Source organism: Puma concolor, chromosome B4 (genome assembly GCF_028749965.1).
Source record: "Puma concolor isolate L17-30 chromosome B4, mPumCon1.1.hap2, whole genome shotgun sequence".
Taxonomy (NCBI): Eukaryota; Metazoa; Chordata; class Mammalia; order Carnivora; family Felidae; genus Puma; species Puma concolor.
The window spans coordinates 29463583-29477034 of record NC_141673.1 but is presented as its reverse complement, the minus strand read 5'-3'; the positions used below and the strand labels follow the sequence as shown (position 1 = coordinate 29477034).

The following is a 13452-nucleotide window of genomic DNA, read 5'->3' as shown; positions in this document are numbered from 1 at the left end:
CTGGAGATGAAGTAATGAAGATAAATCAAGAAATGCTGTCAGTCACTAGGAAAGGAAAATACCGGAATCTCTATATTTAAAAACACTTGCGAATAGACAGCAAAGATTCTTATCAAGCCTAGGCCTTCTAGACATATCTGCGATTTATAATGTTATCTTTCTTATCATTGGCAAGGGAAATAATACCTCCACTCTTGAGAGAATTGACTAAATGGCACCTCTTTATCGCCGTGTTCACGCATCGAGTTTGAAACGACTTTAAGAATGATACATTTACTTTGGAAAATTGTATTTTCTTTGAGTGTACACTTAACCCTAAAACTAAAGACTAGATTTATTCTGAGTTCTTACTGATATTACTGAATCATCAAGTTGTACTGAACAAGCTGCGTAGAGGTTCTCCATGAGAATTGAGAACTACAGTGCTCCAAGCATGCTAAGCAACAACAGGATCCCTAGGATCCTGTCATTACATGGGAGTGGATGGGGAGAAGTCTGAGAAATGTAATGGTGGGGTATACTGGGGGCGGGGGGTATCCCTCTTTCCCCCCAGCATGATTTAATTATTTCATATTAGCCTTTAGGATTAGAAAAGGGGCCATCACAACCTGGCTAATAAAACAAGAGTTCCCATAGAGAATCATCAGGTACTAATCATTTTCGTCATTAATTTTTGCTGGTGTCTATTTCAGAAGATATGGGTTGCACAGAAATTAATAGATAACATAGCTTCTGCCTACCTCTGTCACTGTTCATTGGCTGCTCCTTCGGGACATTCTGGTATTTCTGTCCTCAGTCCCTTAAAGGCACCAAGCTCCTCCCAGTTCTCTGCCTTTACACTCATGGTTCCCTCTGCCCACAGTAAACATCCCCTTGGAAACCCCTGTGATACATACTTTGCCAGTGATGCATTTCCTTGGCATTGCTTGCAGAGTGACTAATTTGTCTAACTCCTCATTTAATGTGTCTTTTCTCCTAAACCATAAGCAACACGAGAGTACTGATTTTGTTTATTCACCATTGTATCCTTATCAGGATTTACATTGCTTGGCCCCTAGGAGTGTTTTGAACAAAAGTTTGTGAAGTGGAGGAAATTCTTGAGGTTTACATCCTTTACAATGGCTAACGAAGAATGCCGCGTGCCTGTGGAGCCAATTATGTGTTAAATTTTTTAACGTAAAAGTAGAATCTTTTGTAATAATAAACTGATAATTGTCCAGATGTGATAATGAAGAAATGAAATCCTAAATCCTTAATGAGAACATATTTATGACCCAGTGAATATTGTAATGTCTTGGACAAAGTATTCTATGAGCTTTGATTTGCAAGAATTTGTGGGTCAGTATCAGGAGCAGAACTCTTGATTTCCCTCTACAAATACATATTAGAATAGTAACAGTAATATGGCTGGCTGGCTATTTTTAAATTCCTTTATAGGTCACTCAGAAGCTGTATCTTGTGGAAAGTAATGATTTTTTAGAGTATTATTAAATGTTTGGTTATTCATTGCTACAGTTTGGAGTGTTGTCATTTTAAGATTCCTATAGTGTGTCGTTTCTTCTGTTCCTCCTGTTGACAGCTGAAGTATTGCTGAATAGATTTCTGACATTAAATAATAAGTGAAAAGCCGAGGACTATCATTTAACACTTCAATTATTTTATTTTTCAAGAGCTTAAGCTTATCACCCCCAAAGTTATGTATGCTGGGATATGAGTAAAATTCAACATCCATGTAAGATACCACCATACAGTCTTCTCTTCATCAAATAAATACTAAATTGTGGTTCAAACTGGAGGTATAGTTTGTCAGAAAAAATGTCATTTTTGAGAAAGGTTCAAATTCTTCATCTAGGGATATTCTGGAATATGCCATCGGTGGAAACTTTTATTAAGTTATTGGAATTAAGTGCCCAGAAGGAAATATGTTACTACTTCCTAAAAATGTTTGAATAAAAGCTATTACTCTGAATAATGTATTCTCTCCAGGTAATTGCTTAGACCTTAAAAAACTAGCTCACATAGGCTTGCACTTACTCATCTTTGTTTTACTGTCCTTTGTAAGGAAGACAAACTGGGAAAGAAATAAAACATTCCACCCCCAATAGGCCAATAATCCTTTAAAAAAAATCCATTGTGCAAAAACTATTTTTTCTGGTTCCTGTGAACTTATGACAAGGAATATATCCAGGAACAAGGCTTCAAAACCTAAGCTATGTTCCATTGCTGGCCGTTACCTTGGATTTTAACTAGATGTACAAGTTGACTTCTGACCATGGGGAATCCTCTCCATGCATGGATTTATGGATTGTTGAGGCCATGGCAGATAACCAGTTCCACAGAAGCAACTCCATGTTCTTCTGAGGAAGATCCATAGTGCTGCAGAACAAGGAATATAAATGAGCGATGCCACAAGACACTGCAACTGGGGTCATCAAAATACAACCCTCAAAAACGAACTCTGAAGGTGGAGAATCTACAAGGAAAAATATTTTTTGAAACATAGACATTTTTAAATGGTTTCAGTATTAAGAGCACTGATAGGGCGCCTGGGTGGCGCAGTCGGTTAAGCGTCCGACTTCAGCCAGGTCACGATCTCGCGTTCCGTGAGTTCGAGCCCCGCGTCGGGCTCTGGGCTGATGGCTCAGAGCCTGGAGCCTGTTTCCGATTCTGTGTCTCCCTCTCTCTGTGCCCCTTGCCCGTTCATGCTCTGTCTCTCTCTGTCCCAAAAATAAATAAACGTTGAAAAAAAAAATTAAAAAAAAAAAAAAAAAAAAAAGAGCACTGATAGACGTTCACTAGCCATGGCATGTGCTTCTTAAACATGTAACAGCCAAAATATCTGTTGATTCCAAGTTTATTAAGTAGACAGCTGAATAAATTTGTTAAAAAAAAACCTTTCAGCATTGCCAGAATTAAGAAGAAAGAAAGAAAGAAAGAAAGAAAGAAAGAAAGAAAGAAAGAAAGAAAGAAACCTCCAGTGTCTAGAGAGGAAAACACCAAAAGAAACTATTCAAACTGCAGTAATAAAATATTTGGCCTTTAATCATTTCCAATTAAATTATATTTGAAAGCTCCCCCTCCCCCACCCAGAGTCATACACAAACACACCAATTTTTAAATGTTTTATAATGGTCAAAGGAGGGCTTTACATAGATATGTTTATTAATGGAACCCACTTTTTAAATTAGGTTTTAATAAGTTGCTAATGCAGTTTAGCCTCAAATCAGTTCCATCTCATTCTCAATCCCTTTCCTGATGTCTAACAGTTAATGTCGTCTAACATGAAGAGAGCTTCCTGCGGCATTTTGGGAATTACCTGCGTGGGGCTTAAATAAGTACAGTTTATAAAGTTCTCTCTCTCTTCCTCAGCGCCCACTAGGAACGATAAAGGCATTTCCAGAGGTAAGTGATTCTCTTCCTCCCTCTGCTCCTCCCCTTCCACCCCCTCCTCCTCCTCTTCTATTTCCTCGTCTTCTTCCTCTTCCGCCTCTTCCTCCTCCTCTTCCTCCTCCTCCTCTTCCTCTTCCTCCTCCCCCTCATCCACACAGTCCGCCTCTTGGACCTCCTCTTCATCTTCGGCCTCTGCCGCCTCCTCCTCCTCCTCCTCCTCCTCCTCCTCGCTCTCCTCTTCCTTCCCATCACACTCCTCCTCATCATACTCCTCCTCATTTTTCTCCTCGTCCTCCTCCCCAGGCTGTGCTGTCGGAGACTGGTCCGGAGGGAAGACCAGAGGCGGGTTCTGCGCAAAGCTGTACAAAGTTTCCCGCAGCTCCGCGGCTTCTTCGCCGCCGCTGGGGGGCGCGTCGTTCCAGGAGGGGCCCTCGGGGGAGGCCGGGCCGCGCGCCTGGGCCTGCTGCGCCCGCAGCGCCTCCTGCTGGCGCTCCAGCTTCTCCTGCTGCCGCATGTCCTCGTAGATCTGGTTCATGATGAACTGGGTGGTGTTCCGCGGCGCCCGCATGCCGGGTGCCCGCCACCCGTACAGGTTGACCGGCCGGAGCAGCGTGCTCAGATCCACGGGCGGGCTCCTGGGGAAGGAGCGGCGAGGGTGGCGGCGCAGGCCGCGGCCCCTGCGGCCCCAGCGCTTCTTCCTGCCCGGGGGCCTGGCCCAGCGCGGGCTCCAGGGCCCGCGCCAGCAGGAGCAGCAGCAGAGGCAGAGCGGGTGCAGCCCGTACACCCGGATCACTTGCACTCGGCCTGGAGGCCTCCAGCATCCCTCTGGAGGTGGGCGCCAGGGCCCTCCCCAGCGCCCCCAGTTAGAGTACACCTCCCAGTGGGGCCGTCGGGGTGGTTGGAACCAGGGGCCCGGACCGTGCTGTTGCTTCCTGGGGGGCTCATACTCAGACTTGGGACCAGAGCGGTAGCGCCGCTTGTTTATTGGAGCGCCCCTGCGCCTTCGGTGCCAGGAAGACCAGGTGCCTAACCGGGCCGAGGATGCCCAGCCGCCGCCCAGGTTCAGAGGGTCCTCCCTTTTGTGAAGAGTCTGGGTCATCGTTCAGGGAGCTCCGGGAGGTCTAAATGGAAGCGTCCGGGTAGCGGTCAAGTTTGGCCAGATCCGAAGAGCTGAAGAGCCTCGTTAGTCCGCTCAGAACCACGTGCCTGCTCCTGGGATCACGACTTTCTCTCCAAGAGGACTCCTCTTCTCCCTCTTCTCCGCTTGCTTGATCGCTCTTCCTTCGTAATCTCTTCGCACCCGAGTTGTCTTGCCCAGGTGGGTTGGGCGGGACTGGGGCTGGGTAAGGATGGTGGGGGAGGAAGGTGTTGGTGGGCGACGCACAGCGAGACCCGCTCCCGGGTCCCACACACACCCGCCTCGGCAGAGGCGTGGGCTGGGAACCGGGGAGGCAAGGGTTGCGCGTTACCTTGCAGCTCACTCCCAACCCAGGTGCTTCACCGTCGCAGTCCTGGTGGGACTGAGGGGCCGAGGCCAGAGGCAGCCTTTAAATATCGGCCGGAGCCGCCGCGTGCCCACCGCGTCCTTGGTTGCCCAGGGTGATAGCCAATTGGGGCCGAGGTCGTTCCCCTTGTGGTGGAGGGGGATTCCGGGTGGAACGAGGCGCCCTGTGAAGGTTCGCAGAGGGCTTGTGACGCAGTTTTTGAAGGAGGGAAAGAGGGCCCTAGGCTGGGGTTGTGCTCAACTCTGATAATATTTGATACCTTTGTACCCCCTGGACGTGCGAGCATATGGAAGCTGGACCGTTAGCTGAACCTCTTGGAAGGGGGGCAGGGGGGTGGGGGCTTGTACATTGGAAAACTTATAAAGGGAAAGTGCCTAGAGTCAGAAAACTGGGCCCCACTCCTTCCCTTATGGCCTGTGCACACTCTTCTAACTCTTGAGAGTTATAGTGCGTCATGTGGGAAAACACTACCACGAACATTTATTGCGTGTGCCTGCAGCAAGCGTGGGCTCACGGCACGTAGCCCTCACACCTCCCCTGTGAGGTAGGCATTGTTATCACACCTCACAGAGTAGGAAATTGAGAGGTTATTTTACCAAGGGGATTAAGCGCTTCGGGGCAGGTATTGAAACCTAGGTCTGTCTGGCCACAGAACCCACATGCTTAACCACGTGACTCTCCTCAACTGCCACCCTCCTTAAATAGGACTCTTGTGAGGAGTACATGAAATCCTATAGGAAAGCACTGTGCTAATTGTATCATAGCACGCGAATGTCCACTGATTAAATAAATAGTACCAGGATGTATATTCGTGAGAACACAAATATGCCAGTTATGTCTTTTCATATGTCCCTCTATCTGTACCAGAAAACCCATTCGTTGGGAGCGTTTATAACATTACATTGAAAATACGGGCTTTGATTTAAATTATCATGAATATACGCTGAGTGATGCTATAAGGGTGGATGTGTGTCATTATGCATTCGTCCAAATACATAGAATGGGCAATATCAAGACTGAACCCTAATGTGAACTATGGACTTTGGGTGATGATGATGTGTCACTGTAGGTTGATCGGTTGAAAGGAAAGTACCATTCTGGTGAGGGATGTTGGTAACCGGGGAGGCTCTGCATGAGTGGGGAGGGGGGTATATGGGAAATCTCTGTATATGGGAGATCTTACACTCAATTCGAATGTGAACCTAAGCTGCTAAAAAACTTGAAATCTATTAAAAAATGTGCTTGAATTTCAATTTACCGATTAGTAGTCTCTGTAAACCTCAGATTCCTTACCCATACCCAGAAAACAGTTATAGTACCTATTCCATAGGGTTGTGTTAATGATTACATAGGGCACTTCATTAAAACAGCTAGTGCAGGTACCCCATGAGCACTCAGTAGCTGTTAACTATCATTGTTGTCATACTAACTACTTGAGGATAAAGAAGTTGATTCAGTGTATGTAAAGATTAGTAACCCTGTGGGTAATGCCCAAATAGGTTTCCTTGCCCTGTGACTTTTTCTCGTTCCACTTTTCAGAAACATCAAGGAAATGCCCCGAGGCCTGATCCTAGAGAAAAACCATCTCAGGGTATATCCCTTTATTGCTTTCCTGTGGTGAGTAGAATTGCGGAAAATGGAACGTTGCCCATTGGGAACCTGAGTCTATACAAGCCCCCAGTAAATGGCAAAGAAGTAAAAGGTGGAAGCGCCATGAAGCCTGCAGAGGTCATGCAGGCTTTCCTGGTTGAAAACGGAGAACAGTGTGGGGATTCTTGGATCAGGATTTCAGCCATTGCCGTGGGACCTGCAGGCTCCACAGGCTTCATTCAATTTTGGTTGCTCTGTGGTTTGCTGAGACTAGCCTGCTTGACTCAAAGTGCAGAATGCTGACACATTTAGCCTCCAGTGTCCCTTTCTGGATGTAGACCCAGACATTTGGCAGTTACTGTCCCTTTACTCTGCTTAATTCAAATTGGAATGGTGACACCCCAGATTTATTTTTTCTGAGGACCTATGTGGTATATGATATTGGGTTTTAATTGGGAACTTTAGAAACTGGCCGTGGTGCCATAGTGGAATTCTCACCAATGTCTTGTTTCAAAAAAGGTTAACTCAGATAATTAAGGACATTGTTTTTTGTACAGTTGTTCCACGGTGACGTATACATTTCATATTAATTCTCCTTATTAAAGAACATTAATGTGGTATTGTTCTTGCCCCATCCTTCCTCTTCTTAAGAGAAACAGAAAATTATGATTTATGAGTTTTAGTTTTATCAAAAGATTGGCATTGTAATTCTGGCTGTTCATGTAGTGGTAAATCACCCAAGAAAATTACTGCCCGAGTATGGTAAACACAGCTTTCAGAAATGCAACTAAGGAATTTTTTAACACATCTTTTAATGGCCCATGTTCTTTAAATACTGTAATATGAGGTGTTCTAATTCATCATGAAAATATAACACACTTGCCATGGCTTAGTATGTTGTATTAGTTTTCTACTGCTGTGTAACAAATTCTCACAAACTCACTGAAACAATGTACACTTGTTACTTCAGAGTTTTCGGGTGTTAGTTGGGTCCTCTGCTCAGGGTCTCACCAGGCTATGGCCAAGGCACTTGTCTGGCTTGGTTCTTATCTGGAGGCTCCATTTGGGAAAATATTATTGGCAGAATTTGTTGTGGGTATACAAATTAGGACCCTGCCTTTAGGACCCTCCAGCTGTCTGTTGGACAGACAGAATTTTTTCTGGAGGATGCCCTGAGGTTTGGAGGCCACCCACAAGTCCTAGGGGTCAACAGCCATTCCTAGAGACCATTCTCACTTCTTTGCCATGGGAAGGCCTAGGCTCAGTATGGCTGCTCACTCCAATCAAGTCAGCAAGGCAGATCTCCCTGGTGCTTCCTAGCACAATGAATACACACACACATACATATGTATCATAGCATGGGCTTGACATTGACATTTGTGACATCCATCATCTTTGTTATACTCTATTGGTTAGAAGCAAGACCCCATGTCTTACCGGCATTCAAGAGGAAAAGGTTCCACAAAGGCACGGATACCAAGAGGTAGGAAGTTAATTGGGGGATTACCTTAGAGTTTGTTCATCACATATACCAAGTAAATTTAGTAAAATATGTACTTCTTGGTAGCTAGTTATGATTTTATTTGGGAGACTTAATGACATTTTACATTTTGAAATTCCACTGAGTGCCACATGACAGCATAGGTTACACTAGGCTTTATGTACGCGAGACAGTATATTTTTAAGTTGAAAACACACTGCTATCTTAGTGTTGTTTTTTGTGCATTTGTGTGAATTGAAAAGGATGAATTCAAACACTTGATGGCAGTAGTAACTCATTCAAAATTCGGTCAGCGAAAGCCCTGGTATACAAAACAAGCTATGAGAATATAGGTACTTCATTTTTATATTTATCACGAACACTATATTTAAACTATTCCAGTTTTCCAATATGAGTTACTAGATTTTAGCATTTTTTCAATTGGCTTTTAGAAAGCAAACCTCAGTTAATTAAACGTATAAAAAATTCTCTAGCTAGAAGTTGGATATACCTGATACATTTGGTCAGATAAATAAAATCCAACAAATATTTTTTTAGATCCGTCTTTGTAACCAATTAAGTTCTATGGTAAATGAAAAAAACAAATAAATGGAACATATTTTATGCACTCTCAAGAACTTGCTTTTTGCCACCCTGAAGGTATCCATGCACAGGAAGTTGAAACCACAAGGGGAGGCGCCATCTATTGGTCTTAGAGGCTAAATGCAAAGTATTAAGACCAGCTTTCAAAGTGGGTGATGGGCATTGAGGAGGGCACCTGTTGGGATGAGCACTGGGTGTCGTATGGAAACCAATTTGACAATACATTTCATATTAAAAAATAGTGAGATACAAATTACTCATTGCTTTCCCTTGATAATTTGAGAAGTTTGGGGTAGTTGGCATATTGTGAGGCCTATTGTGCATCAAAGAATAACATTGTGGTGCTTTTCTACTTATGACTCCTCGTGTCATTTAAGTAAATTATGAAGAGAAAGTTAACTTTGTAATGAGATAACTACAAAGACAGTTTCTGCAGATTTAAAGAGAAGTAAGGATGGGAATTTTGTACTGGTAATCGTACTATGTGTAGGTATTATTTGTTATCACACTTTGAAAATATTACTAATCTTTTATTCACTCAAGATTTTCAGGGAATTAACCTGACGTACTGTAGTCATGACATCTGAAAAACATGTGTAGTCAGTAATGATTAATTAGGAATTATTAGCATGAAAATGTTTGTTTATAAATAAGTTTAAAGTATGCTGTATTGTGGGGCAACAGAATGAAGTGCCCCTCCCCAAAAATGGCCTGGAATATTCGAGAAAAATAAACCTGTGTAGCAATTGAATAAAGAAAAAAAAGTTTATTAAAAAACACAGCATTTAATCAGAGGCCAGTTTTAGAATTAAAGCTTTCAATGAAGAATGTGACGTGTTGGAACTGGCCACTGAAAAATAGGATGCATTTACAAGGAATGCTAAAATGTTATCATCATATTGCATATTCCATATGAAATAAGGAAACATATAATCCAGGCTAGATTCATTACTGCATATTTATTATCATTATTATCATTATCTTGTTTTGTTTTATATTAAAAGAATGAAGACATTTTAATAGGTCTCTAAAACCATTATGGGACTTTGGCAACTGTGAAATCCTTAGCTGAGAGCCTAGTTGGTTCATGTAGGATTTCTGACCTATATAAACTGTGAGATAGTAAGATGCTAATTTTGTGCCAATTTTTTTAAAGCAATAATAGAAAACGAATATAGAGTTGCAAAGTTAGAATTCTACTTTTAGTCTGATTCAGAATCATGTATTGGAGTGTGTCTAAAAAGTCCAAACAAAAGCTCAATTAATTTCTAAATATCACTGTTTTATAATGATGGCTTGATGGTTATTCTTTTCTAAGGTTTACAACTTGGGGTATACAAATTATGATTCACAGGGTGCATGATTAATTTTACTTCATATGTCTCAAGCAAATTAATATATATTTTTAATTATTACAGACATATTGGTATTTATACTTTTAAACTGAAACAAAGAAATGCTTATGCATCTACTGTGGAGAAACATAACAATTCTTTTCAATTGCTGAACTACAGAAGTTCTGGATTTAGCTACAATGTCTATAAATAGTGGCATATGATGGATGGTATGAAATAATGAGAAAAATTTCAGAAAATATAGACGAAGAAATATATTTGCCTGAAAGAGATAGTTGAAAATAAAAATATATACTTTAAGTTTTTATTTATTTTTTATTTTAAAAATTTTAATGTTTATTTTTGAGAGAGAGAGAGAAAGAGCGTGAGTGGGAGAGGGGCACAGAGAGAGGGAGACACAGGCTCCAGGCTCCAGGTTTCAGTTTCTGGGCTGTAAGCACGGAGCTCGACCCCATGAACCATGAACTCATGAACCAGGAGATATGACCTGAGCCGAAGTCTGACACTTAACCTACTGAGCCACGCAGGCGCCCCAATATATTGTATGTTTTTAATTATTAAAGGTGTACTATTGCCAATTGTCTCTTTTTTTACTTTAATATATTAATTCAGAAATAGTTAGGCAAGGGCACCTGGGTGGCTCAGTCTGTTAAGTGGCCGACTTCAGCTCAGGTCATGATCTCACAGTTCGTGGGTTCGAGCTCTGTGTTGGGCTCTGTGCTAACAGCTCAGAGCCTGGAGCCTACTTTTCAGATTCTGTGTCTCCCTCTCTCTCCACCCCTGCCCCATTCACACTCTGTCTCTCTCTCTCTGTCTCAAAAATAAAATTAAAAAAAAAACAACATAAGAAACAGATTATGCAATGATGAAGAAGTTTGATATTAAAACATTTTCGTGAGGTATAGAGAATTGTGCACTCTCCCACACTGTTGGTGAAAGTATAAATGGGTATAACATCTTTGAAGGCCAATCTAGTAATATTTATTAACATTTAAAATAATATGCTCTTCAACCCAGAATTCCATTTCTATGGCTTTACCCACAGATGTACTCTCACATGTACACAAAATTATTTTTGTTTACATAAGGCTAGTCCTTCCAATTTTAGTGTAAATAAAAGAACATAAAATGTATGCTCATGTAATGGGCTGATACGTGCTTTTCAGAATCAGTAGAGCTGTATGTGCTGATATGGAAAAATCATCGAGAAATATTTTTAAGTGAAAGAAGCAAGGTTTAGAATAGTGATTATTGTAGTTAAAAATCCATGTTTACATGTATAGATGCATATATTATGGTGATATATATGTGTGTGTGTGGCACCTGCATGTGTATATTTGTAATAAAGAGGAGTAATTGCTTATGTACAAGTTTTTGTTTCTTACGGAAACTTTCACAAAAGTGCAAGAAACCATTGCCTAGTTTGTTCTTGGGAGTGGAACTTGAAGTTTGCAGCTGGAAGGAAAATCACCTTTCATTGTATATTCTTTTGTCATCTTTCACTTTTTAACCATGTGCCTGTATTATGATCATACATTTCAGAAAGATCAACTTACCTTAGAAAGCATTCCTTAGCTTCTTCCCTAATGTAGCTCTCATATCATCCATTGTCTGTTTTCTAGTTTATAAACTTTATTTTGTTCACAGGCATAAAGATATACCAACAGAATGATTCGATAGTTATCTAGTTGTGTTCAAGGGATGAGACAAGCCTAAAGTCTTCCTACTACACCACCATCTTATGAGATATGCCAACAAATTTCCATTTAAGCAAGGTTCTAAAATGAGTTGATAGATCTTTAAGGTGATAAAACATTATTATTCAACAACCAAAGCCATGTGTTTTTTTGTTGTTGTTGTTGTTGTTGGATATAATTATTTGTATGTTGCATTATAGTGAATATTTGCCCACAAGGCCATTGTAGATTTCAAATACTTTTATTCTCTCTTTGATTTTCTTTAATAAATTTGGAAACAGAAACATGCTTTAGTGGAAAAAAAAAGGAAAAGGAAAGTTTAATTAAAAAATCTAAATCTTGACAATACACCTAAAGTGCTCATTTAAAATTTTTTCTTTATTATGTACTTAACTTGAAACTATATGGGACAGAAATCCTTAAAGCCTGCAAGTTACATGTGATTTTCAAGAATATCTGCGAAATAGATACATATTTTTTTTATCATTTGGTTTCGCTCTTTCTGTACATCATTTGTTTTTATCCTTGACTTATCTGGTGTTTGCTTAAATTGATAAACTGTCATCATATCTTAAAACTTTTAGTTGTATTTTGTGAAATTATATCATTTTTCAGAACACTATTTGAAAGTATGCTGAGCTTTTGTTTCCAAAGAGAGCGGTAAGAATTGTTTCGTTATAGCAGGCATCATAATGCTAACCATTATCCGCAATTAGACAAGACTCCCAATAGGCAAACGAGGTAGGCACATGTATGCTTGAGGAGTTTTGCTGAGATTGATAGGGTTTCCATCCAATCGAATATCCTCTAGCGCCTTACGGATATAAGTCAAATTTTTAACGTTGCAGAAAGTATCTTCATGCATCTCCAAAATGTTGTTATTCTAAAAGAGATGATAATAAATTATAAGACAAAATATAACATATGCCTAGTATTGATTAATAACATAGTGCATTTTGCCTCACCCCCATTTTTATTCTTTTGTTCTTTCTCTTATCCAAAAATGCATGTTAGGGATCATTATGCATTGAACACTTTCTAGACAGTGGGTATTAAATCATTGAAGCACAAAGTAGACATGTGCTTGCCCTAATGGAGCTTACATTTCATTAATAGAAATGTAAAATAAGGAAGCGAGAAAACAAATTTAAAGAAAATGTTATATCTAAAAATGATGAGTAGGGAAAAGGAAGGGTGGTCACTGTGGAAAGTCATCTTAAGAGGTAGCAATGGAGCTGAGAATGGAAAGAGCCAAGGTAGGAATATTGCAGGGAGAGAGAACACCATGTTCAATCTGAGTAATTACCATGGAATGTTCAAGAATGGGAAAAAAGTCAAAATGGCTGAAGTCAATAAAGTGAGGGAGAGAGTGAGCAAATCTTAGGGAGATACGCAGGGCCCAGAAATATGTATTTAAAAATAGCTTTATTGGATATATTTTACATAACGTAAAATTCATTCACTTTAAGTGTGTGGTTCAGTGGTTTTTAAGATAGTCATGGAGCTATACAACCATCACCATAATTTAATTTAGAACACTTTAAACATCCCCCCAAATCCCATAGATGTTAGCAATTACTTCCCCCTCACCCCCCACCATTTTTCTCTATCTCTAGGCCCTGATGACTTCTAATCTACTTTTTGTTTTTATGCATGTTCCTACTTTGATATTTTATGTAAATGAAATCACATATCATCTTCTGTGACTGGGTTCTCTCATTTCCAATTGTATTTTTTAAGGTTTATGTATTTTGTACCGTGTATCGGCACTTGTTTATTGCCTGATAATATTCCATTGTGTGGACATAACCACATTTTTACCAATTCATCAG

The 13452-nt window shown here is 40.6% G+C and overlaps 2 protein-coding genes and 1 long non-coding RNA gene across 3 annotated transcripts in view; 1 reads left to right on the top strand and 2 right to left on the bottom strand.

The window, feature by feature from the left end:
* Positions 1-3016: 3016 nt before the first annotated feature.
* CCER1 (coiled-coil glutamate rich protein 1) lies at positions 3017-4982 on the bottom strand. The gene is made up of 2 exons (XM_086712675.1): positions 4860-4982; positions 3017-4729 (listed from the first exon to the last, which is right to left on the bottom strand). Exon 2 carries the CDS (start codon positions 4487-4489, stop codon positions 3260-3262), a length of 1230 nt encoding a protein of 409 aa, XP_086568801.1. The 5' UTR covers positions 4490-4729; positions 4860-4982; the 3' UTR covers positions 3017-3259.
* Positions 4757-13452, top strand: part of LOC147578994 (uncharacterized) — a 27450-nt gene continuing 18754 nt past the window's right edge. Inside the window, exon 1 of the long non-coding RNA XR_015253444.1 lies at positions 4757-7968. This is a non-coding gene — a long non-coding RNA (uncharacterized LOC147578994). The remainder of the gene's footprint in view (positions 7969-13452) is intronic.
* EPYC (epiphycan) overlaps positions 11981-13452 on the bottom strand; it is a 35901-nt gene continuing 34429 nt past the window's right edge. Inside the window, exon 7 of the mRNA XM_025926920.2 lies at positions 11981-12503. Coding sequence (XP_025782705.1) covers positions 12333-12503 — 171 coding nt within the window. The 3' untranslated portion in view covers positions 11981-12332. The remainder of the gene's footprint in view (positions 12504-13452) is intronic.